The sequence below is a fragment of the Sorex araneus genome, chromosome 2 (assembly GCF_027595985.1).
Source record: "Sorex araneus isolate mSorAra2 chromosome 2, mSorAra2.pri, whole genome shotgun sequence".
NCBI classification, from domain to species: domain Eukaryota; kingdom Metazoa; phylum Chordata; class Mammalia; order Eulipotyphla; family Soricidae; genus Sorex; species Sorex araneus.
In genome coordinates, this window is record NC_073303.1 from 146,757,087 (window position 1) to 146,783,396 (window position 26,310).

At 39.1% G+C, this 26,310-nt stretch overlaps 1 protein-coding gene across 1 annotated transcript in view; it reads left to right on the plus strand.

Moving 5' to 3' along the window:
• Window positions 1-26,310, plus strand: part of CFAP44 (cilia and flagella associated protein 44) — a 121,790-nt gene that overhangs the window by 11,405 nt on the left and 84,075 nt on the right. The window contains exons 6-15 of the mRNA XM_055124508.1: window positions 5,936-6,098; window positions 7,989-8,091; window positions 9,070-9,286; window positions 10,823-10,937; window positions 18,365-18,529; window positions 20,662-20,817; window positions 21,478-21,525; window positions 22,755-22,854; window positions 23,481-23,575; window positions 25,241-25,450. Of these exons, the coding sequence (XP_054980483.1) occupies window positions 5,936-6,098; window positions 7,989-8,091; window positions 9,070-9,286; window positions 10,823-10,937; window positions 18,365-18,529; window positions 20,662-20,817; window positions 21,478-21,525; window positions 22,755-22,854; window positions 23,481-23,575; window positions 25,241-25,450 (1,372 nt within the window). The remainder of the gene's footprint in view (window positions 1-5,935; window positions 6,099-7,988; window positions 8,092-9,069; window positions 9,287-10,822; window positions 10,938-18,364; window positions 18,530-20,661; window positions 20,818-21,477; window positions 21,526-22,754; window positions 22,855-23,480; window positions 23,576-25,240; window positions 25,451-26,310) is intronic.

Consider the following 26,310-nt stretch of genomic DNA (forward strand, 5'->3'; position numbering starts at 1 on the left):
AAGGAAGACACACAAAACCTAGTTTCAACTGCTCTGCAGATAGTCTGAGAATAAATGTAAGATGGAAGTAATTAACAAGGAGATTAAGTGTTCACTATGACTATGAGGTTATGCTTGTAAAGTGGATATTTAGGAGATGATTTTTACTTCTTTTCTTGGCTAGAAAGTTAGTCATCTTAGTCCTTCACCTGGCAGTTTTTATGGCCACATGGCCTAAACCACCACTGGTTCATCCAAGGTGCATGCATACAGGTAGAAAGAGTACTTCCTGGCTCCATTTTGCTTTTTACGTAGAAAAAAGCAAAAAGATACTACCAGGACTTCTAACTCCATTCAAATTCCAAGTGCATGAATCTGGTAACCCAGAGCTTTTGCTCTTGGGAACTTTCTCTTGGTTTTCTTCCTCTCTACCTTCTTTCTCCTCTTACCCTCTTCCACCAATCCTTTCTTCCCCCTTTCTTTTGGCTGAGGTGGTGATTGGTAGTGGTTGTATTTGGACAGGTTACTGACAAAACTCATGCTGTTAGCTTTCTAGGCTCACCTGGAGACTTAGCCTAAACTATTTATGCTCTGATGATTGCTTTGTTGATTGTAGTTTGAGCATATGCTGAAAAAAAATTGCAGATATTTTAATTTTGGGGTCACACCTGGTGGTGCTCAGGGGTTACTCCTGGCTCTACACTCAGGGATTAATTAGTTCCGTCAGCTCAGAGGACCATATAGAGTGCTGGGGATTGAACCTGGGTCAGCCATGTGCAGGGCAAATGCCCTACCTACTGCTGTACTATTGCTCTGGCTCCTGTGCAGATGATTTTGACTGCTCTCTTCTCCCAGCCCCATCACTGGGCCTTGAGGTCCAGGGTCTGAAGTTCTGTATGAGGGAGACATTCTGAAATTCCAAACCACAGAGGCTGGAGGCTTGAGAGACTTTGGCTTTTACTTGCAATAAGAATTTTTTTGACTCATGCTAGCTAAGTTTATAAACTGAATGTATAAGAAAGTAACTTTTCCCATTTTTCGATAGTTTGCTTTATTGGAGAGCCTATTGACTCCTAACATGCCTCTCTGAATATTCCACAGTGGGCTCACTTCTATTCTCTAAGATGGAGCAAAACATTTTCTGTTTCTTTTCAGAAGCTCCAAGGAGTTGTGAGGTGTATTTATTCACTACATATTCTTTTACTTCCTCATTATTTATATAAAATCTAGTTTAGGACTGCAGCGATAGCGCAGCAGGTAGGGCGTTTGCCTTGCACGCTGCCGACCCGAGTTCGATTCCTCCATCCCTTTTGGAAAGCCTGGCAAGCTACCGAGAGTATCTCGGCCTAACGGCAGAGCCTGGCAAGCTCCCTGTGGCGTATTCAATATGCCAAGAACAGTCACAACAAGTCTCACAATGGAGGTGTTACTGGTGCCCGCTCCAGCAAATTGATGAACAATGGGATGACAGTGCTACAGTGCTAGTTTAGTTTTAGTAATGCCTTCTAAATAATTTTGTTGATTGTCTCATTTATAAACTATCACCCTAACTGTATAACTTATCAACGACAATAAATAGAATTTTAAATGATGCCTTAGAAATGGAGTTTCTCAAAGGGCGTGAACAAAGTGAAGGCCCTGGAGCTCTTAGTAGGAAGTCCAGGAGAGACAAAGCTGAAGAGAGGATAGGATAAGAAAAGAGTTCAAGATGCATGAAGAACATTAAACCTCTTTGTTGTTTGAGCACTGTGATTGATGAAACTATCAATAATAGAATTCCAGGTACACAGTGTTCCAACTCCAGTCCCATCACCACTGTCTATATTTCGTCAGTGCCCTCAGTTTCTCTGCCCCTCATCAGCCCACCTCCTTAAACAGACACATTTTAAGTTCAACTGTTGTGGTTTGGGTCCCATGCTTAGGGACTGTCATGTTCCCTGGGGTTATAGGAGGGTGATCAAATTCTAGTTATGCATTAATTACTTTAGAGAACATTTAGTGAATGTACAATAGGTCAACACATAGGCATTCTATGAACAAGAACAAGATGGACAAGAGGCTTCTGGTAGGGTACTCGGGTTGATGCCTGGCCACGTATGGTCCCCTGAGATCTGTCCGGTGTAAGCCCTAAGCACCACTGTAGCCCAAAAATCTAAGGGGGGGGGGGGCGGAAAACAAAAAGCAGTTTCTGTTCTCAAGTAGGTTGTACTTTAACAGTGGAGGGGAGAGAATTTTGATGAAAATCATACCCATTCTCAATTTGATCAGTATCAAATTCTATACCTAAAATTAGAGATGATAGTATTAGGTAAATGATTATATCTCTGATTCTAAATGCCATTCAAGTTAATGAAAAGATGATAGTACTTCTGCTGTCAGTCTTGACCCTTTAAAATATTTTTCATTTTAATAGATATTAATGATATAGGAACAATATATTCTGCAATGTATTAGAACTACACATTTGTATATATATACAATATATGTATTTGTGATGTAATTTGTACATTCACAAATAATGTTGATAAATTTTTATCTTAGATATTTTTATTTATATTTTTATTGAATTGTATTTATTGTACTTAATATTGATAAAGGAATTAGGGAATCAAGGAGGAGGAGTGGTGAGAGTGGTGAGAGCAGTATTTTGGGGTAAAGGAATAAAGGCAGTCTGAGGGCAACAAAACTTCCTATCTATCCCAGGTACTGTAAAGACAAGAGCAGTACTTTATTTGTAAGGATTCCTCAGATATACTTCATGAGATCTGAATCACTTCCTCTGGATCTGTGTCACACATCTATTCTTCTTATTTTTTTTTTTAATTTTTATTAAATCACCATGTGGAAAGTTACAAAGTTCTCAGGTTTATATGTCAGTTATACAATATTCAAACACCCATCCCTTCACCAGTGCCCATATTCCACCACCAGAAACCCCAGTATACCCCCCGCCCCCACCCCCTACCCCCTACTGTTTAACTAATGAATTTCACTTCATTTTTTCTTTACCTTGATTACATTCCATAATTCAACACAAAACTCACTATAGTTGACATAACTCTCTCTCTCTCTCTTTTTTTTTTCTCCTTTTCCTTTTCCCTTTTTTTTTTTTTCTTTTTCCCCCTCATCCCCCTTCCTGCGCCTCATAGTATGGTGTACGCCACGCCACGTCGGCCAGCGTGGGGCTTTTGCTTAGTTCACAGTCCAGAGGTGGCTGCTACATTAAAAACCTTCAATATTTTCAATAAAAACTTACTGTTATTATTTGGAGTTTCCCCCCCAAGTCAGACCTGTTCAAATGGAACCAATTCACATTGCTGAACAATTATAAATGTTAAGTTGCGTGGACGCGGCAGCGTCCGCGCGGTTTTGGATTTCTGTATAAAGTCCAGGGAGAATTCTGCCAGAAATTACATAGCCCAGCTCACAGTCCCAGTGCATTGCTGTAAGAAGTCTCTGAATTCAAAGTCTTTAGGCGCAGACGGTCCGATTCGCGCTCATCAGCTCCGGGTTTATCTGGGCCGAGGGCGTGCCGGTTACGCCCCCTTCCCATGAGTTCCTGGGAGCCCCCAAAGTAAAATCCGAATACCTGTGGGTCTGGAATCAGAAGATGGCGCCTGCCACATGGTGCCGCCAGCCCGCCGCTTTCCATGCAGGAAGACAGGGTGGGGAGGAAAAAAACATCCACCCCCAGCAGCACCGAGTTGTAGCCCAGTTTGGTGTCCCAATGCATTGCTCTCGGGTGCTGCGCTGGATGCCCGAATGTGTTACATCTTTGGAGTCAAAGTCTTTAAGCGCCGCAGAGGGTCCGATTCGCGCTCATCGGCTCCGGGTTTATCTGGCTATTCTTATTATTTTTAAAATTTCATTATTTATTTATTTTTTTATTGAATCATTGTGAGAACAGTTACAAAGCTTTCAGGATTAAGTCTCAGTCATACAATGATCAAACACCCATCCTTTCACCAGTGCACATGTTCCACCACCAAGAACCCCAGTATACCCCATATCCCACCCCCCACCCTGCCTGTGTGGCAGATGATTTTCACTTTACTCTCTCTTTACTTTGATTACATTCAGTTTTCAACAGAAAACCCACTATTATTATTTGGAACTTCTCCCCAACAATCAGACCTGCTGAAAAGGCATCAATAGATCATTTGTTTTCTATTGCTGATAATGAAGAGCCTATGATGTCACATGGCCGCAATAGCAGCTGCGTGGCTTTGGAATTCTGGTATTTTAGTAATTTAGTAATAGTCCAGAGGTATTTCTGCCATCAGCTGATGTGTTCTGAGATTGGTTTGTGTGTCTCTGGGATCATGGCTGTTCAGGAGCGGAGGAGCTGTTCATGGGCAGCCACTGGGGGGTCTCATTTGGGTGGGGAGCAGGACTGGTTCTGTCCCCCTCATTGCAAGATTTTCCGAGTGCCCCATCACTGCAAGCTCCTACCTTGCTGTCCAGTTGGCTCTGAAAAGTGGCAGTTGCCATGCTGCCAGAAAGGGGAAAAGGCCGAGGGACAAAAACCCTTCCCCTCCCAGGGCTGCACAGGGCCGTAGCCTAATTCACAGTCCAGGAGTATATCTGCCAGCAGCCACTGCATTCTGAAATTGGTTTCTGTGCCTCTGGGATCATGGCCATTCAGGGGTGGAGGAGCCATTCCTAGCATTTTTTTGTATATCAGATTTGGAGAAATAGTCCTGGTCCCCACATACCGGAGCCATGTTAGTAGAAGCTCAGTGTCGCCAGAGTTCCATCTGGAGCAGGTGGGGAGACTGCACCTTCTCCATCTGGGGCACCCTGGTGTTATAGGCTCGGTTTGGGGTCAGGATCTATTCTTATTTTTATGTAAAATTCAAAATTTAGGCATTTCTTTCTTTAAAAAAGATTTGGTTCAAACCTGGTAATGCTCAGGTGTTACACCTTGCTCGGGTTCCCCAAGCACTGGTGGGCTTGGGGAACCATATGGAGTGCTGGGTATTGAACCCAGGTTGACCTCATGGAAGGCAAACACCATACCTGGTGTATTTTGCTCCAGCCCTTGCATTTATTTTTTAATTTTATGTTTGATAGTGAATTATTAGAAATGTAAGTTTCTACTTAAGCTCTGTTATGTTATTTCTTTTCCAAATTATAATTTTTATAATGTTGTCCCATTTATTTTATTATGTTTATATCTTGAGTTAAGGTTATTCAAACTTAAATGTAGTGATACTGTGCATTTAAAAAATGCTTTAACTCAATTTTCTCTTATTTCTCAATTAATGTTTTTACTCTATAGCATAAATATACACACTACACATTTTCTGTATACCCATACATATTTAGTGAGTTCTAAAAGGAAATGTTAGCCTATTTCTACAAAAAATTACATATGTAATATGTAGTACTTAATTTTATGGCTATGAATTAAATTTTACTTATACTTGAATTATATATTTAATTTTACTTATATTTGACATATAAGTGACTATCACTTGTGTGTCAGAATTTCAAGAACATGACAAGTTTAAGAATCTTTTAATATCAAAGTAGATGTATATTCACAACTTTTACTGTGCTCAGTCTACCAGCTGAATACAAAGAAAACAGAGAAACCAACTTTCACTTTGCAATGTGATTATGTTTTTGCAGAAGTGAGGAAAATGAAATTATTTAGGTAATAGCTTTGTATACTATGCAAATAGAAAAATGAAAAATTTTTTAATTGCAAACAACATTAATGTGCCATCAAAATTTCCTTAGGAGAAAGAGAACATTGGTTCTACCAGATATAAGAATTTTCACCTAATAGTATTAATAAAATATATTAAAAATGAGTTTCAGGGTAAACTTCAACTGCTTCAACCATATATCTTAATGTGACATTATGGTTCTTAAAAGTAAGTTTATGACTTTTTCCATATATAGGTTGACTACTTTGTTTCACTACTTTTCCTTGACAACTTTCTCCCAGACATTCCTTTGGTTATGACTGCCGAAAGCGGGCCAACCTACAACTCTTAGACAACAGAACCATCTTGTTTGTAGCTGGGAACCAACTGGTCTTTCTGGATTTGGTAACCAAGGAACAGTCGTATCTGCAAAGTTGCAGTGGAAAAGGAATTGGTGTCATTGGGGTATGCCTTTGTTAACTTAGAAAAATTTGTCTGTTTTTATTGTTTTCTCTGTGGACCAGAACACTGAGGTACCAATAATACTACATGCAATATTGCCAAGTAACCAGATAGGCAGAGCATTCTTTCTTTCTTTTTTTCTTTTTGGGTCACACCAGGCGATACACGGGGGTTACTCCTGGCTCTGCGCTCAGTCAGGAATTACTCCTGGTGGTGCTCAGGGGACCATATGGGATGCTGGGATTTGAACCCGGGTCGGCCGCGTGCAAGGCAAACGCCCTACCTGCTGTGCTATCACTCCAGCCCCCTGGTCCTATGATTTTTGCTTTTCCCTTGGCTCTTTTGTCCTCTGTGTGCCTTAAAAATAATTGTCTTTAGATCTATACTCTGAGTAGAAAATAGCCTGAGGGATGCCTCTTGGTATTTTTAGCTTTATGGTAGGGACATATTAGGTGTGTGAGACAGTGAGAGAAAGGATATCCATAGAATTTGGTGCCCAAGAGAGCTGTAGTTCCAAATGACATACTCAAGAGACTTCTAGAGGTATCATTACTCAAGTAGAAACCTCCCTAAATTTAGGTCTGATTAGAAAGAAGTAGAAGGTGCAAGGGGGACACATCATAGTACTCGGCTGAGCAAAAAGGGCTTCAAACAGAAGAAAGACGGTATAGCTCCAATACAAAGACGTGGCCCAACTAGCAGGGAATAGTGAGAAACTTGTGATTAGATAGGATGGAACTTGACGAAACGTCAAGATTAATATAGTGGAAGTGGAAATGATTTGAAAATTCTCAAGTTGAAATGATAGGCACTTAAGTGGAAAAACAAGGGAGCTTACCCATAGGGAAATTCCACAGTTATAGATGATATCTCATATGTAGGAGGAAGATAAAAGAGCTACTTGCCTTCGACGAAGAAATTCAGCACAATATGTCAGTACCACACCCTTTGCCTTTCTTACCAATGGATTCAAAACAACTGAAATGAACATATAATTCTAATTATATAGCCATCATTGAAATACTGACAAGAAAAATAATTGATCTGGGACATATTCAGTATATATTCCTCCCCATCTGGATTAGAAATATTGAATTGTTGTTCTGCACATATAAATTCATTTGTAGTAAGTTTTGTCTGGGCTACATAATTATCATTGAGATATAACTTGAAATTTTATTTTTTTCTGTATATTTCTATATTAAAATTAGATTTATTTGTCTGCAGGGCAAGCATCTCATCTAATTTAACTTGTTCTCAGAGTCATTTGCAGACTTAGAACATCAGTATCAACTGAGAAATTGTGAGACATGTTTATGTAAACAATTTAGTTCAGCCCTTACCTGCTGTATTCAAAATTGGTGGTGGAGCTTGCAGTCTGTGCTTTAATAAACCATATAATTGGCTCTAAGATACATAATAAAATTTGAGATGCATTGCCTTAACTTTTTCTGATGACAATCTTAAAATGTAGGACATGGGATTAGAGAGATAATGCTGCAGGTAGGGTGTTTACTTTGCATGCAGCTGACCGGGTTTGATCCCTGGCACCACATATGGTGTCTGTAGCACCACCAGGAGTGATTCCTGAGTGCAGAGTCAGGAGTAATTCCTGAGTATTGTCAGGCATGGCACAAAACAAAACATAGCCCCCCCCCCCAACACTGTAGAACTAAATGTAACTTAAAGTAAAATTTTAAATGAATATTATTAGAGTTTTCAAATTTAAATCACATCTATAAAATATTTATCACATAAACTTTTTTTAGTTTTCAATCAGAGTGCATCCTGAAACAAACTATATACAGTAACATTATAAATAAACAGCACATAAATAAGTGCATTTATATAAAATCTCCCTTTCAGTATTTTAGTGAGATTTTATTTTTATAGGTTCACCCTGAAAAAACTTACTTCACAGTAGCTGAAAAAGGAGATTATCCAGATATCATCATCTATGAATATCCTTCCCGGAGGCCCTACAGAATCCTTCGAGGTGAGTCCAGCAAGATCTTAAAAATAGTCTATGTTCAAGTTAACCCCATTCTGAAAAATTTAATATCATTGTAGCAGTCAGGGGTGTTTTTCTGAAGTTAGACCTTTTTGCACTGAGCCTCGTAATCCATCATTTATAGTTCAGGCTTTACTCCCAACACTATTTCCTTCATTCTGTTCTTGAGTCTGCTCTGGCAACTTCCCTGTTTTCATTTGTTTTGATCTCCAGTCTTGAATAAACCACTTTACTCTGTGTGCGGGCTGGAGCGATAGCACAGCGGGTAGGGTGTTTGCCTTGCATGTGGCCGACCCGGGTTAGATTCCTCCGTCCATCTTGGAGAAACTGGCAAGCTACCAAGAGTATCTCGCCCACATAGCAGAGCCTGACAAGCCACTCATGGCATAGTCAATATGCCCAAAACAGTACCAACAAGTATCACAATGGAGATGTTACTGGTGCCTGCTTGAGCAAATCGATGAGCAATGGGATGACAGTGATACAGTGATACTCTGTGCATCCCATTCAAATAGATGCAAGAAAAGTTGATTTTTTTCAGTCTGTCCAGTTTATTTCCATACATAATCAGAAATCCGAAATCATTATTGTTTTCATTTGTGAATTTTTATGGTGATAAATTTTTAATTGTGGATTGATCTCTTTATGAGCTCGACATGCTCTTATATCATCTTTCCCCTTCATGAAATAGACAGTGCTCTCAAAGTTACTTGGTTCATGTAAATATAATTTTATCCCCCTGAATCTTACCCCTTCCCTCTCTAGTGTGTCATTCCTCCCAGTGCAATTCATCCCAATGCCAAGGGTGGGGAATAATTTTATAATTGCTTTTTGGTCTCCTTCTATAACATGCCTTCACCAAGAGTATATGGTGAAGGCATATATTATAAATATAATACTTTCAAAAAATATTATACTTTCACAATGAAGCGGTTAAAATTAGGCTTCCTTTCATTCTTTCAGATGGGACCAGACATGCGTATGCTTCCGTGGACTTTGACTGCTATGGCCACATGCTGGCCTCTGTTGGGGGCAGCCCTGATTACACCATGACCATCTGGGACTGGAGAGAAGAACAGCCCATACTGAGGACGAAAGCTTTTTCCCAGGATGTGTTTAAGATTACTTTCAATCCTGAAAACGATGAGCAGCTTACTACAGCAGGATCAGGCCACATCAAGTGGGTAGTGTGCCCAACACAAGCCTTAGTGAATTATCCTACAAGTATTGCTAAGGGGGTGGACTATCTGGAGATGCTCTGGCTATTATAATACCAGGTTTATTATACAATAACACATCATAAATAAATATAGCTTTTTTTGGTTTGTTTTTCTTTTGGGTTACCCGGCGATGCACAGGAGTTACTCCTGGCTCTGCACTCAGGAATTACTCCTGGCAGTGCTCAGGGGACCTTATGGGATGCTGGGAATTGAACCCAGGTCGGCCGCATGCAAGGCAAGTGCCCTACCTGCTGTGTTATTGCTCCAGCCCACACAAATGTAGCTTTGGGGGAATCATGGAAATTATATATCTCAACTGGACAAATGAGGAAGTTCAACAGCTCTCCTTGGAACATAGATTTTCTGTAGGAAGCTACACAAGATTAAGAGCCACAGCCATTCTCATAGTCCCCTGCCCTCTCGTTAAAAGCAGCTGGGGACAGTTTGGACTTTGAAGACCGGAGTTCCTGGGTTTGACTCCTCATTTCACTCCTAAGTTCCTGAGCACTGTCTGTTCCCTTCTGTGAAAAAAGGGCCATCTTGGTGGCTTAAACTGGTCAGCCCACCTGTGATGGCCCAGCACGTTGTGGTCACTGACCCTGTGGCAGGGGTTTTCTTCCTGGTAGTCACTGTGCCCACTATCCCGGCACACAAGTCCTTTGTGTATAGACCCCACCCTGGCAAGGTGGCCTGTCTCTGCTGGGCCTGCTTCAGCAGTGAGCTCTCAAGGGCAGGCTGCTGCTGCAGGTGTTGCTGGCCAAGATGTTGGACTTCCTGTTGACTGTGGTGGCCTTGCATGCTGGGTTCTCTTGCAGCCTGGGTGTGGCTAGTCACCATGTAGAGCCAGTGGCCACAGAAATGGTCATTTATTTTTAAATTATGAGCGATTTTAGAATGTAGAATATTAATAAAAACAGAATAAGGAAAAGTACTTATCCCCTTTTTGTTATAAATCTAGGATTTAGAATGCCCTTAGGAAGGCACAATGTGACTAGGAAAATCATATGCAAGCTACGCAACTAACAATAGCTTTGGGGGAAGCTTTCATAATCCCCCAACAGAATAGTCTCCTAATCGCCAGTAAAACTTTCTGCAGTCTGCATGTTTCTGTTCTGTTCACTTAGGTAGGCACTTGCCACAGGTGATTCTTGAATACAATTTTATAATTGTCTATTTAAAATATTGACTCAAATTCTTTATATAATGCTATTTTACGTATACCTTAAAGCAGTCACATGTGGCTAGTGAATATTGCATTGACAGCACCGCTCTAAAATACAAGATCTACAAAAGCAAGGTAAAAATTTCCTTGTCACTTTTGCTCACAATTAACTTTGTATTGCCTAGAACTTTGTGTAATAAATGTTAGATACTTAATACATGTCGGTCAGATAATTAAATGAAGAAATATGTATGACATGTAAATGCTTGGGCAAAATGTTAAAATGAAATAAGTAAAAAGTCTTTGAAGTACATTCAGGCTTTTTTGTCTATAGGTTCTGGCAAATGGCTCAAACATTCACTGGTCTTAAGCTTCAGGGTTCCTTGGGTCGTTTTGGTAAAACAGCGACTACTGACATAGAAGGTTATGTGGAGCTCCCTGATGGGAAGGTGAGTACACAACCACTAGCCTGCAATGCCGAAGTCATGTTTTCAAGTGACATATGTATATGGAAGCACGTCCTGTATTCTAAAGAGCATTGCCAGTATTAGTAGTATAAGATACTAAAATTATAATGAATATTTAATTTTGTCTCTTTGGGTTTAATTTTAACATTTAAATAAAATTTTCATAGTCCATTTTCTATTTTTACTAAATATTATACACCGAGAGCAAGCAAAGATTTTTCATATAGTAATATAATGGCATGTATTTTTTTCAGGTACTTAAATTAAAAAAAATTTTGGCCACACCTGGTGGTACTCAGGACTGACTCCTGGCTCTGTGCTCAGAATCACTCCTTGCAGCACTTGGGAGACTATTTGGGGTGCCAGAGATTGAAACTGGCTGACTGTGTGGAAGACAAGTGTCCTACTTGCTGTAATATTGCTCCAGTTCCCTTAATTTTGTTAATTTTAAAATTTTATTATTAATTCACGATCCCTCCAGATGCCCTTCTCCTCGTCTCATTAGTTGCCAGTTCTATAGATTGTCTCATGTTTTGCTTGAATTGGGGACTTTATAGTTCCTTTCTTTGTTTCTGTGTATTCTGTATGTGAATATCCTATCTTTTTCACAGATAAGTATTATTCCATTGTGTATGTATAGAATAATTTCTCTATTTATATGTTGTTGGGCACTTGTGTTGTTTCCAGATCTTGGCTATTACAAATTGTGTTGTGATGAACATAGGTGTACATATGTCCTTTCAGATTGTTTTGTGATAGTTGGTGTAGATGCTTAGGAGAGGAAATGCTGGGTCATGTAGAAGTACTATTCACAATATTTTAGGAAGTCTCCAAAACATTTTCTAAAGTGTCTGGACCATGTTAACAGTATAACAAGCAGTGAATAATAGTTACTTTTTCTCCACATCCCTGTTAGTACTTATTGTTTCTGGTCTTTTTCATATAGACTATTCTTGTTGTTGTGAGGTAATATTGCGTTGTTGTATTAAATAATTTTCCCCTGGTAATCACTGTATCACTGTCATCCCATTGTTCATTGAGTTGCTTGAGTGGGCGCCAATAATGTCTCCATTTGTTCCTGTTGCATGCTAGTGTAGCCTGATGTGTATTGGAGGCTCTTTCAGGATCAGGGAAATGAGAACCGTTGTCATTACTGTTTTTGGCATATCGAGTATGCCACAGGTAGCTTGTCAGGCTCTGTCATGAGGGTGGAATACTCTCGGTAGCTTGCTGGGCTCTCCAAGAGGGACAGAGGCTTTTGGCGTGGACTCTAATTGCCTTTACAGGTGTTCCCAGTCTACTGAATGTAAGCTTTTGGTCACTTGGCATGTTGTAATGATCTGCACACTGACAAACACGCACCTGCCTGCGTCTCTGGGCAGCACCTGGGAAATCGGCAGCCTCAGGTTGATCTCCTTGAGGTTGACGGAGTGTTCTCAGAGGTTGTTGAGCAGCTGGCAGAGCAGGACCCTATAGTGGAGGGTCTGTGCCAGGTTGGACACCTGCACCGAGTCCCAGGTCATCTGGTGGCTGGCTGACAGCACCCCACAGTGGATGAGCCACCTGCGCACACTACCACCATGGCTCTATGTCCAACAGTGTTGTGACTCGGCCGGCCGGAGCAGGCAGCAACGCTGCGGTTGCCTCTGTGGTTTTTCCATGCCCTGCCGAAACCATTCTGTTTGAATCTTGCAAAATAGCCGGCAATGTCCATCAGGAATCACGCGTGGAGTTCCAGCAGGGATCACGCGTAGAGTTCTATTCCTGGCGTGCTGATCCGTGCATTGTCTAAGGTGAGATGGTAAACTGGGTTCGGGAGAGCGCGAGGGGTTCAGGCGGCATCAGTGCCATCTTGCCTCCAATCAAGTATGTTGTGGTAATTATGAAAAATGAGTAGGGAGTATCTTATGATGCAGTTTACGAATATGTTCACTCATACGTGAAGCTTGGCCTGAGCATGTGGAAAGTGGCCTGGAGCATGGCAGTGGTTGGGTTGTGGAGGTCGGCTGCTAGGGCTGGGTCCCTTGGGGTAGGGAGGGCTCTCACCTGCCCCGCTCTGGGGTGACCTGAGTGAAAATAGCCTGGTGCAGAGTCCGGTGGCATGGTTGTGGGGGCCTCATTTTATGCTCCCTTCCGGGAGAAGCAGTGATGAAAAATTTTTTCTGTGCCTGTTGGTCATCTTTATGTCTTCTCTATGGAACTGTCTGTTCATTTCCTCTCCCTATTTCTAGGAGAGTGAGAGTGGGAGCAGGAAGTTGGGGGAGCTGAGGCCACACCTGACAGTACTCAGGGCTCACTCCTTGCTCTGTACTTGGGGATTACTGCTATCAGTGGTTTGGGATCATATGCATTATCAGGGATTGAACTGGGTTTGACCACATGCAGGGCACATGCCTTACCACTGTACTATCTCTTTGGCCCTGCTCTCCCCATTTTAATGTTTATTGTTATTGATCTTTGAGGGTACTTTATGTTTTATATCATATTTTCATTATTAGCCCTTTGATGTATGGCGTGCAATTATATTTTCCCATTTATGCCTCATTACTTGTGCAGTGCAGAAACTTTTTAGATTTTATATAGTCCCATTTGTTTATTTCTGCTTTTGTTTTCTTTGCCACTGAAGTTGTATCATTGAAAACAAGATCTTGGAGATTTTTCCCTATGTTTTTCTCATTGTGTCATAGAGACAAGTTTGATATCAAGGTCTTTAATCCACTTTTAATTGGTCTTTGTATATGGAGTGATAGGAATCAAATTCATTTTTTTTGCATCTTGCTATTTAGTTTTCCAGCTTTATTTGTTAAAGATACTTTCTTTGTTTCATTTCATATATCTAGCTTATTTGTCATAAATTTATTGTCCTTATATTTGAGGGTTTATATCTGGGTCCTCAATTCTATTCCATTGATCTGAGAGTGTCTTTGGTTTAGTACTTTAGTACTGTTTAGAACAGTTTTTGTGAAGTTTAGTGTGTTAGTAGACGTTTGATTGTCATAGTTTTGTAGTACAGATTAAAAGTCTAGGAATGTAATGCTGCCCACCTTATCTTTTTCTCAGAACTTTTTAGCTGTTCTGTGAGTTTTATGGACCCACATGAATTTCAAAAGTATGTGTGATCTATCCTTAAAAATGTTTTGAGATTTATACTGGGGATAGCATTGCATCTGTAAATTACTTTAAGTAGGATAGTCATTTTAATGATGTTAATCTTTCCAGTCTATGAGCAAGGAATATGGTTTTCGTGTGTCTTATGGCAGCATGGTTATGTCATGTGTCATGTTATGCTCCCTTCTGAGAGAGAAGGACATGTTATTCTGGATTGTGGCCAATGACGAGATTGTCTGGCACCAGTAAGATGTGGCTATGGGCATGACTAGTTGCAGTGTTTTAAATTATTAATTTCCCTCATACATTTTTTTAATAATGTAGAAATACTGCTATGTATTTAGCCATTGATTAAGCTGATTGAATTGGGCATGTACTCCACATTCTTTTTTCTTTTTCATATTTTCATTTTATATATTATATTTTATGTTTTAATTTTATATATTATATTTTAATTCATGTTTATATTATATTTTAAATTTATTATTATATTTTATTCAGAATGTTAATTTTATTTTATTTTATTATTATTTCCCCCATCCCTTTTTTTTTTTGATTCACCGTGAAATACAGTTACAAAGCATTCATGTTTGGGCTTCTGTCATACAGTCATCAGACATCCATCCCTTCACCACCCCACCCCTGTTTCAGCCCTTCCCCTTTTTGTATGGCAGACAATTTCCCCCATATTCTCTTTCTACTTTGGTTACACTCAGTATTTTGACACCAGTCTCACCACCACTCAAACTTGCCTAAAAGGCAATGCTAGATGATTTGTTTTGTATTGCTTGTTATGGATAGAATATAATGTCCAGGAAATTCTGCGTCGTTCTCTTCCAGGAGCTTTAGTTTATAGTTTCTGGGTCTTGGCCATTGATGAGATTACATGGATTTGGTGGCAGTTTGTTCGTGTGACTGCCAAGCTACTGGAAAACTGGGGGTCTGGGAGGAAGAGGCCCAGTCCCCATCCAAGCTGGCCTGGAGATCTCAGTCACAGGCTCCTGCCTACCTCCGCATTATAGGCTCTAATTTTGTCTTTTGATATCTTTATGGGTCTCTGAAATAAGACCAATAATTGAGCTTATATAGCTGAGCCAGTGGGGGTTGTGGGTGTGGCTCCCACATACCTAACTTTTGGCCGTTTAATTTCCTGGTAAACTTGGCCCCAAGTTGTTGGGGTCTGGCCAAAGGCACAGCAGCAATTTTGGGGTATGTGGAAGTTTGAAGGCACCATCAGGCTGCTGATGCACTCACCCCACAGGTACAGGTTGACCTGCTGGCGGCACCATACCCCCTCCCTCATACTTTCTTTTTTTTTTTCCCAAATAAAAAAATATATTTATTGACAGTCTTTATACTATGTGCTAAATTTGTTCTACTTCTAAAACTATAGTAATGCATCAAATAGTCAAGATGCATGATCTCAAGAAGGGTCTAGTCATATGGTGGGGGTGGGGAGACAATTAGAACCAAGCATATAATAAAAGAAACAGGGACATTTTAGATTTGATCATGAGTATCACTATGAATAAAACCAAACAGATGAACATAGTAAAAAAAGAATAGTAACTTTTTTCTTAATTTTTTAACTAGCAAAAAGCATTTATTATCATTTTCATATGCAGAGAACACTTAAGACAACTTCAATTATAACAGCGTTATTAAATATAATCATTTACTTACACATTCAGTGCTCAGATCTTTTTCAGCATGTAACTGGAATTGACCAATACTTCCCAGCTTCGTCTGCCCTCCATCTCCTGTAACCTGCTGGTCCCACCCCCTGGTTTTATGAGTTCAGGTTTTTCAGATTCCACAGACGTGATATTATAAAGCATTGGTTTCTCTGTATCTTCTTATTTATTAAGCATAATGTCCTGTAGGTTCATTCTTGCTGCAAAAGCCAGAATTTACTTGATGTCGATGGTTGAATTTCTTTGTATGTACATACCACTCTGATTCATTTATATATTGATGGAAATTTTGTTTCCATTTCTTGATTATTTCAATGGACATTAAAATGCATACATTCCTTTGATATTCTGTTTACATTTCTCTAGATAAACATCTGAAATGGTTCTGCTGGATCATATAATAATTCCATTTTTAATTTTTTTTTGCTTTTTGGGGGGTCACACCTAGCGATGCACAGGGGTTACTCCTGGCTCTGCACTCAGGAATCACCCCTGGTGGTGCTCAAGGGACCATATGGGATGCTGGGAATTGAACCCGGGTCGACTGCGTGCAAGGCAAATGCCCCACCCGCTGTGCTATTGCTCCAGCCCCCTCCATTTTTAATTTTTTGAGGACATTCCAGTATATTTTCCATAATGACTGTGCCAATTTCAATTTTCAGCAATGATGTACAAATTCTTTCTTTCCTTTATAATCCTTAGAAACACTTGTTTAGTTCTTATCTTTTGTTAATATCCATTCTGGCTATGGGAGGTAATATGTCATTGTGGATTTCATTTGCATTTCCCTAATGATTAGTGAAGGTCAGCACTCTTTTTATGCATTTTGACCATTTGCATGTCTTCTTTGAAAAATGTCTGCTCTGTTCCTTAGACCATTTTAAAAATCGGATTATTTATTTTTAGTTATTGAGTTGTATAGATTATTTGTGTATCTTGTATATTCCTCATACTTTCTTTATCATGTTCAAAGCAAGTTGAAAGTGTCAATGGCTCCCTTATAGTTTGATGAGTTTTTAAATCATCAAATTATTATTCATAAAGATTACAACACTTGCATTGGCATCTGCAGCACTGCAACTTGAGGGTTATTAATGTTAGTTAATATTAAGGAGAGTAAAAATTAGCTATTATAAAAGAGCCACATTTGTTAAATAAAATTAATGTAAAAGGAAGTGTTTATAGTTAGCAAATATTTGCTATTTATTGAGATTAAAAATAAAACAATGCTGGTAAAGAGGGGACATTAGAGAAATATGGCTGCTGGAGAGAACATTAAAAGAGCTATTAGACATTGGAGAAGCAGAGTTAGAAATATAAGAAGTTGTAAATTTTGACACAAAATTATACATGGCCTAGAGAGAGGGAAAATTTGAGTCCAGGAAATGAGCAAGGAAGGAAAAAAATTGTTATTCTCAGAAGAAGGATGAAACATAGACTTTTCTTAGGACAGCTAGAAATGGAAAGCTGGATGTGAGACACATTTCAGAAAGTATTATCTTAACATTTTGATGATTTTTTAAAAGTAAATTTAGTCATTGGAGACAAGAAAATAAGCCTAAAGAAAGAATGAACCACAAGTGGGTGGAAATTAAGTAATAGATAAAATAGAGCAGCAAAGAGTAGATAAGTTTTAAAAGGTAGAAAAAAATCTTGAGAAAGCTCATTTGTGATTCTGGTGAGAGAGAAGTAAATGTGGATATAGAACCCTGGAGAATACAGACAAACATTAGGTCTGTTTGCCAAGAGGAATTTTATGAAACTTTAGTTCTCACAGAAGGTCTATGAAAGTGAGACATTTCTGGTTAAATTCCTTTGTTTCCTCTTAGGGATTCCGAGGGAAAAAGTCTGTATTAAAGCATCCAGGGAGTTCCAGAGAAAATAAAATTTTGACTTTGTTTGTACAGGCATCTGTTTTTAGGGAGAGTATTGGAATAGGAGCAGTGCTTACACGGAGAATAGTAGTCAGTAAGTCTTACTTATGTAATACCTAAACTTCTGAGTAACTAGTGTTTGGTAGCGTGGAATCAGGGACTTGCTGGATAAAATGATTAGATTGAAGTGGACCTAAACAATTATTGCATCTTAAAATTGGATACTGATATATTGTGACCAGATGACTTTATTAATGGACTCAGCTTATCAAATGACCTTTAGCTTAGTAAACTATGCATAACATTAGAAGAAGGAAATACATCAAATGTGATTGATGTTTTCTTTTTTTCCTGGGAGAGTAAGTTTTGATTTCTGTTTTTGTTATATTAACTTTTCATGAACTGGAGTGATAGCACAGTGGGCAGGGCGCTTGCCTTGCGCATAGCCAACCCGGGTTTGATTCCTCTGTTCGGTCCCTCTTGGAGAGCCTGGCAAGCTACTGACAGTATCCTGCCTGCACGGCAAAGCCTGGCAAGCTACCTGTGGCTTTGGGGGGCCATGAGTGATACCAGTTTTAGAACCCAGTTGAGTACATGTGAGACAAATACCTTATCTACTGTATTATCTCTCTGACTCCAAGAATTTTTTTTAAAAAAATTCTGACCTGCTATTCAAAGTATAAACATGCATATCTATTTTAATGTATATTCCTTTCTCTTGACACACCTGCAGGTGCTCTCAGGTTCAGAGTGGGGCAACCTGCTGGTTTGGGACTTTGGACTCATCAAAGTGGAGCTCTGTCGCTCTGGCCGGAAATCCTGTCACCAAGGTTCCATTAACCAGATAATGCTGGACGAGGGGGAAGTTATCACTATTGGGTCTGATGGATGGATTAGGGTGAGTTTTCTTGATCCTTAGACAGTAGTTCCCACACCTTAATCACAAATTATAGATCATCTAACTGGTTTTTATCAGTTTTGTCAATTTATTTGTATTTCTATAAAAAAATCACTATATGAGCGAGATCAGCAGTTGTTTACCCCCAGGCAGGGCCAGCTCACTAAAAAAATTAATTAGTTTAATTTGGATGTTCAAGCAATGCTCATACCCCTGCTCCCCTCCCCTCTCCATGGTACTCAGCCAGTAGTATTTCTAATAAGTAATCTTGGTAGAAAATAGACACTTGGCACCGAGGTTTCAGTGCAGCGAGTGACCCACTCAGACAGAGCTTCTTGAGGGACATCTCTGCCCGTCTTGGCGGGGACTTCTGTTTTCTAAAGATACGACTTCAGCAGCAGAGTCCAAATAATACAAGGTCCTCTCAGAAAATTTCAGAGTTATAATGCTGCTAATGAACTTCGGCTAGAAGTTAATATACCACCAGAGAGAAACATCATTTAAAAGTGAATTGGGGGATGAGCTGAGAAGGTTGCCCGGGGTGCTTCCCTCTTGTTGCCCCTTCCTAGTGTTCACTGTTCTCACCTGCAGGTGCTAGTCTCAGTCGTTGTCACACCTCTTCTCACCTGTGTCTGCTGTTGCTGGTACATCTGGAGTCTTGTGTAATTTGCCTTATAGTCTCCCTGGTATCTGTTTCCTCTGTACCCCTCCCTAGTCTCCTTCCTTTAAATGTATTGTTACTGGAAGTAAGGCTATTACTTTTAATAGTCAGCTCACACTGTTAATACCTGCTGAACTTCCTATGTCTAGTGTGGTACCATCACATCTCCTCTGTCTTTGTACCATTGGCTCTTGTGCACAAGAAACATGTTTATAATTACCATCTTAAATGTAATATTTTCTATTTTGTTCACTGTTATAATCCTTTAGTTCTTTATTTTGACATATAAATTATTTATTATCCCCCTAAGATCAGTACCCGAAAATATCAAAATACCAAGTGGAAGAAAATTCTAGCAGTAAAGCAGTAAAAGAGTTCAGAGATCTCTTCACAGACACCTCTATTTCAAAAGGGAAACTAGGTTATTAAAGTCCACCCTCTTTTCTTTAGTCCTTCCTATTTTAAATCTACCTTTTCTTTAGAAATAACCTACCCAAATTCCCAGGAGTTACTTTGACTGTAGGATCTGTGCCCTTCTCCCATTCTATGGGACACCACTATTCTTTTTTTTTTCTTTTTTTTCTTTTTGGATCACATCCAGCGATGCTCAGGGGTTACTCCTGGCTTTGCACTCAGAAATTACTCCTGGCAGTGCTCAAGGGACCATATGGGATGCTGGGAATAGAACCCGGGTTTGACGTGTGCAAGGCCTACCTGCTCTGCTATTGCTCCAGGCCCTGGACACCACTATTCTTGCCTGAAATTCCTTCCCCAAAGTGTGAACTAGTTAGTCTAAGTTAATGTGGTAGGTTGTCTCAAGGGAACCATTTGGGGTTGGCTTTACAGAGGAAGTCCTGATGAGTTTCTCTTGTTGCTTTATTAAGAACAAGTCTTATCTAAATAGCATAGTCTAAATAACAGATATAACAATCTAAATAATATACAACAGATATAACAATAAGATTAACAGATATGACAATCTAAATAACATAAATTGATAAAAGAAATTTTTCCAATAAAAGCATCAGTGAAATTCATCATCTAAAATAATTTTCTCGCTTAGAATAGTGCTTATTTAGTAATGTTATTTGTAGAGAGATACATTGCTTTCCAGGTGTGTATGAGTAGCAAACAGAATTCATTATATATTGCTAAATTCATTTATGTTTTTATAACACTATATATGCAGAGAAGACAGAAACTTTGAAATTATACTTTGGGAAAATTAGATTTCTTAATTGGTGATATATTTTCTCACTAATATCTTTAAATATGAAGTAAAATATAGCAGTTTATTATCTCCCAGATTGGAGCAAAATCTTAGAGATGAGGCTTTTGGCTAGTTCTTATTTTAACAAGTCATTCTTACTACTCATGAAATAAGAAATGCCTTTTGGGAAAATGAAGACTTTTTGGTATATAAAATATATATTCACAAAATGCCAATTGATTAAAATGTTTTTTTAATAAGATATGGGATTTTGAGACAATAGATACTGCTGATATGATCGATGATACTGGATTACTAGAGATTGAGTCCATTAATGAGCTTCAAGTAGACAAGAATGTCAAACTCTTCTCCATGATAAAAATTGATCAAGTTGGAAATAACGTTTGGTTGGCTCAGGTAAGTTATATTCTTCTTGACTCCTTAAGGGTACTTGTACATAAAGATAAAATAATAAATTATGATAAGTATAGGTTTATTTGCTCAAGTGCACACCAGTAACAGCTGGAGACATAGGACAGCAGTAGGGCGTTTGCCTTGCATGCAGCCGACCCAGGTTTGGTTCCTCCGTCCCTCTCGGAGAGCCTGGCAATCTACCGAGAGTATCTCACCCATACGGCAGAGCCTGGCAAGTCCGTGGAGTATTCGATATGCCAAAAACAGTAACAACAAGTCTCACAACGGAGATGTTACTGGTGCCTGCTCAAGCAAATCAATGAGCAATGGGATGACAGTGATACAGTGACAGTGATAAGTTTATTACAATATTAAAAGTAGTATTGATATTTTAATGTAGTTTTCTGGAATTCTGGTATTTCGTTGACTTGTATTTTATATGCATAAAACTTAGAAGCATTTTATTATATTAAACTGTATTGCAAGATTAGTATGTGATTGTATTCTAAAGATATATAGAAATTGCTTTTGTTAAATTTTAATTGCATTTAAAATATGTGTAAAATTTTGATGATATACTTTATACCTAGGAATAAAGTTATTTCAATTTAATAAAAATTCAAAGAGTTAAAAGTAAATTACTATTAGATATTTAATTTCTAGGATGCCAATGGAGCCATATGGAAGCTTGACCTCAGTTTTTCAAATATTGTAAGTTGCCAATTTTCTTTTGTTTTTTAATTTTCCCCTAATTTATTATTTTTTTTCAGTTTTTTGGGTCACACCTAGAGATAATTCAGGGCTTTCTCCTGACTCTGCATTCAGGAGTTACTCCTGGTGTTGCTCCAGGGGACCATATGGGATTCCAGGCTCGAACTCATGAGCCTGGAATGATGTAAGGCAAGCACCTTACCTGCTGTACTCTCTCCAGCCCACCTGTGATTTTATATAAAAACCTTCATTGCTCTTTTTTAAAAGATATTTTATTTAGGGGACAGAAGGATAGTATAGTGGATAAGGTGCTTTTCTTGCATGCAACTGACCCTGGTTCAATTCCCAGAACCCCATATGATCCCACAGCCTGGTAGGAGTGCTCACTGGGTCAGAACGAAGAGGAAACTAGGAGCAGTGTCAGGCTTGATTACCAATCCACTCCTCTGCCACACAGACACACAGACACACACGCACACACGCACACACATGCACATATCCACACACACCTTTCTTTAATTGATCATTGTCCTCATCAAAAATTTGTTCAACATGTCTTACTCTTATAATTTATTCTAGTTAGGATTTTACATTTAAAAAATGCATTGTATAGAACATTTACCAGAAGAATGCCAATGTCAGCACCATTATACACCATTATATAAAACTGCTGTACAGGCTGGAGCGATAGCACAGTGGGTAGGGCATTTGCCTTGCACGTGGCCTACCCGGTTCTATTCCCAGCATCCCATATGGTCTCCCATGCACCTCCAGGAGTAATTCCTGAGTATAGAGCCAGGAGTACCCCTGTGCAATGCCAGGTGGGACCTAAAAAGCAAAAACAAGCAAACAAACAAACAAAAAACCTGCTCTACAGTTTTCAGAAGTATACGGCATTTTCATTCATATTATCTGTAGTGATCCTCACAGAGACCCTGTTTAGCAGGCAGGCAGTAACATCACCCCATTTTACTGATAAAGAATAGATAGTGGTATTTGAGGTGACTTGTGCAAATCACACATTTTTAAGTGTCAAGAAAGTTCTCTGTTCCTCTTAACTCCAAAATCATCACCTTTCCAATATTACTGGCCTATTGTGTTTGAAACACTTCAGGCACATCACACAGATGTCACAGGGCTCTACTTCTATTTGCTTGGATTTGACCTTAGTTCTATGTGCCGTGGTCTGCCCTGGAGATCTAACAGGCTCTCTGTCATTTTGCTGGCAGACTCAAGATCCAGAATGCCTCTTCTCCTTCCACTCTGGGCCCATCGAGGCCCTGGCTGTCTCTCCTCTCACTTACCTCATGGCCACCACTGCCTTGGACTGTAAGTAGGAACTCTTGAAAATACACCCAGGATTGTTGGTTGTTTTCAGTACAATTATTTAAAAAATTTTTTAAAAATTATTTAAAAATATATTTGATTGACAGCATTTGGGAATTTTTCTAGAAGAAATAATTCACATTTTTTCTAATAAGGTGAATAAGGTGAGATATTACAGAGGTGAGAGCCCCCCACCTAAGCAGTCACACTTGTTGTACTAATATTGTGATTCGTGGGTTGCTTGGAAAAATATTATTTATTCGGCATTATTCACATTTATCCTTCCTCTCTCCTTCTGCCCTAACTTATGGCTAATATATATGTATGTATGTGTATATATATATATATATATATATATACTGTATAAGGTGACACCTGTAGAAATAATAGACAAGTACCTATCAAGTCAGTTGAAAGTCGTGTTTGTTATTATTTGTGGTTATAAATTACCTGGCTCAGCATAGGAGCACTTTTGATTAAACAAATGCTACTGGATTCTCAGTTGGACTAGTTATCTGTAAATTTGTTGCTAGAATGCTCAACATGTAAAGTGAGGAAAGTTTATTTAAGTGCATAGAAATATATTTACACATACATAGTTTTTTCTTTCTTTACAATTCTTTCTTTAGGCTCTCTTCGAATCTATGATTTTGCTGGTAAAACTGTTTTGACTCAAATGAAATTCAAACAAGGAGGTACTGCCCTTGCTTGGGTACCTGAAATTGTAAGTTTATTATTATAATGAACTTCTAGAATTTGATAAATATAGTGTATCTTGGCTACTTCTTAGAAAAATGGATATTTTTTATTGTGTCTTAGAAATATGTTTTAATTTCCTGTATTCACTCAGAATGTAGTATCTGAGAGAGTAATATCAGAATGTAGATATCAAATCATATGACCCTAAATATTGTGGGTTTATTTGGTTTTGTTTTGGGGCTTCACTCAGTAGGGCTTTAGGGCTTACTCCTGACTCTGCATTCAGGGCTCACTTCTGCTGGACTCAGGGGAACACAGATGGTGCTGGGGATAGAACCCGGGTCAACTGCACAAAGCAATTGCCCTACCCACTATACTATCACTCTGGCCTGGTTTCAGTTATTTTTTGACAACTCTGTTTTTGTATTATTTATAGATTTATAATAGTTCACTGTATCACTGTCGTCCCATTGCTAATTGATTTGCTTGAGTGGGCACCAGTAACATCTCCATTCATCCCTGTCATGTTCAGGGTCAGGGGAATGAGGCCCATTATTGTTCACTGTATCACTGTATCACTGTCATCGATTTGCTCGCGTGGGCACCAGTAATGTCTCCAAGTGAGACTTGTTGTTAACTGTTTTTGGCATATCTAATACGCCACAGGTAGCTTGCCAGACTCTGCCATGTGGGAGAGATACTCTCAGTAGCTTGCTGGGCTCTCCGAGAGGGATGGAAGAATCAAACTCAGGTCGGCCACATGCAAGGCAAACGACCTACCTGCTGTGCTATCGCTCCAGCCCCAGCTCAGACCCAGTGACCCCAATACTCTTTCACCATCTCTTAAATTTTCATGTAAGATCTCCCTGCATCCTATCAATGGTATCTCACATATATTTCCCAGTACGTCTATTTTCCATTATGAAGCAAGAAGAACTTTTCTAATATAGCAAATCTGGTAATGTTTTTTACAAAAAGACTTCTGAGGCCTCCCCACTCCTCTTGGGATAAAGCCAAGCCTTAATGTAACCTTTAAGCCTTGTTGGGATCTGGGACCTGCTTATCTCCCTACCGCCCTCTAGTGGACAAATTACTCCCTCATCCTTCTCCAGTCAAGTGTCACTTTTTCCAGTGTTTCCTCTAGCACCATCTTGGCACATGCTGTAGTGTCTCTCAGCAGTGCCCCACCCACTTTCCTTCTGATCTCAGCTCCCAAGTACTTTCTTTCTTTCTTTAAGAAGGCCTCATCCCAGGTCAGCTTTCTTGATTATTTGTTTTTAGGCAGTGTCTTTTCCACAGCATTTATTTTAGTCCAGAATCCATGCTCACGTGTGTGATGATTGTCTGTCTGCATCATTAGACAATAAATTCTATGATACCAGGGACCAAGACCGCTTATGGTCATCCTTGGGCTCTTGGTGTAGGTATCTGGTATCTGGTGTGCAAGCAGTCTGCCATATTTGCTCATTGAATGTTTAGATTATCATTGTTTATGTCTATAGTGGTAAGAAACTGTCCTAGAGCTCATGAAAATTATTGGAAAACAGTATAAGGAATTACCAATGGTTAGTCAATGTCAAATTAGTTAAGTTTAAATTAGACCAAATTTAAACCAAATTTCTGTTTGGTAGTACATGTTTATTATTTAATCAACTAATTTTTGACTCCTTGCATTTAATTTTTGTTCCAGGTGAGCTTCACTGGAGCACATATTATCATAGGATTTGAAGATGGGGTTGTTCGAATTCTTGAAATCTATGATCCAAAAAATCTCCAACTTTTTTCAGGACGGAAGAAAATTGCAGATGCAGAAATTCGTTTGAAACGTGCTGTGAAACCCCACACTGATCGTGTCACTGCTTTAGCTTTTGAACGTGAGGGAGATATTTTAGCTACAGGGGTAAGTAGATTTCCTTTTGTTTCATAGCTAAACCTCACCGGGTAAGTCTTACTTGATGCCTAATATGCTAATACTCATTTTTGAGAAATATTATAATTTGCTTTTTCTATTTAAAAATATTTTCACAAAGGGAATCAAATGCCTTAAATAAAGTAGAAACTTCAATTGGGAATTAAGTAAGAAGTTATATATAATTAGTACTTAATAGCATATGTGTGGTCTCATACAATTTTCACAAATGAAGAGACTAACCATGCTAATAATTCACTGAATATGAGCATAGGCTTGTAGGACTTCTTTGTGAATTAATCTTATGTACACATCTATGACAACATTTTTATGATCATGTATTGGAACACATAGTTTGTTAAATGTTTTCAAGGGGGAAACAAAGCAAATGTTTGAAAGAAAATTTTTCTCAAGATGGATGATACAAAAAGTCTAATACTGGAGGTGCCAAGCCATGTAAATCATAGGCAGGCAGCAACTCTAAATGCAGTGACAAAAAATAATCTCAGTGAAGGGATTCTTGCAGCAACTTGGACTAGAGCAAATGTGCTCAAATCTCCCAGCATCAAGGAGTGGAAGGAGATTCACTGGGTAGAGAGGAGAGGAAGAGAGGGATGCCATTGGCAGGCAAGAAACCCCTCCACAAAACAACAGGCTGCAGTCAGGAGAGCTATGGAATCCCCTGCAAAACACCAGAAAGAGGACAGGATATTTCATCTGTACTGGTGGACGAAGGCTACTCGGGAAGAATTATAAGCTCATCAGAATTTTCTAAAATCCCTGACAAGGTCTTCAAAGCAATTATCCTAAGAATACCCATTCAATTGAGGAAATTTATTTGAGAGAGAACC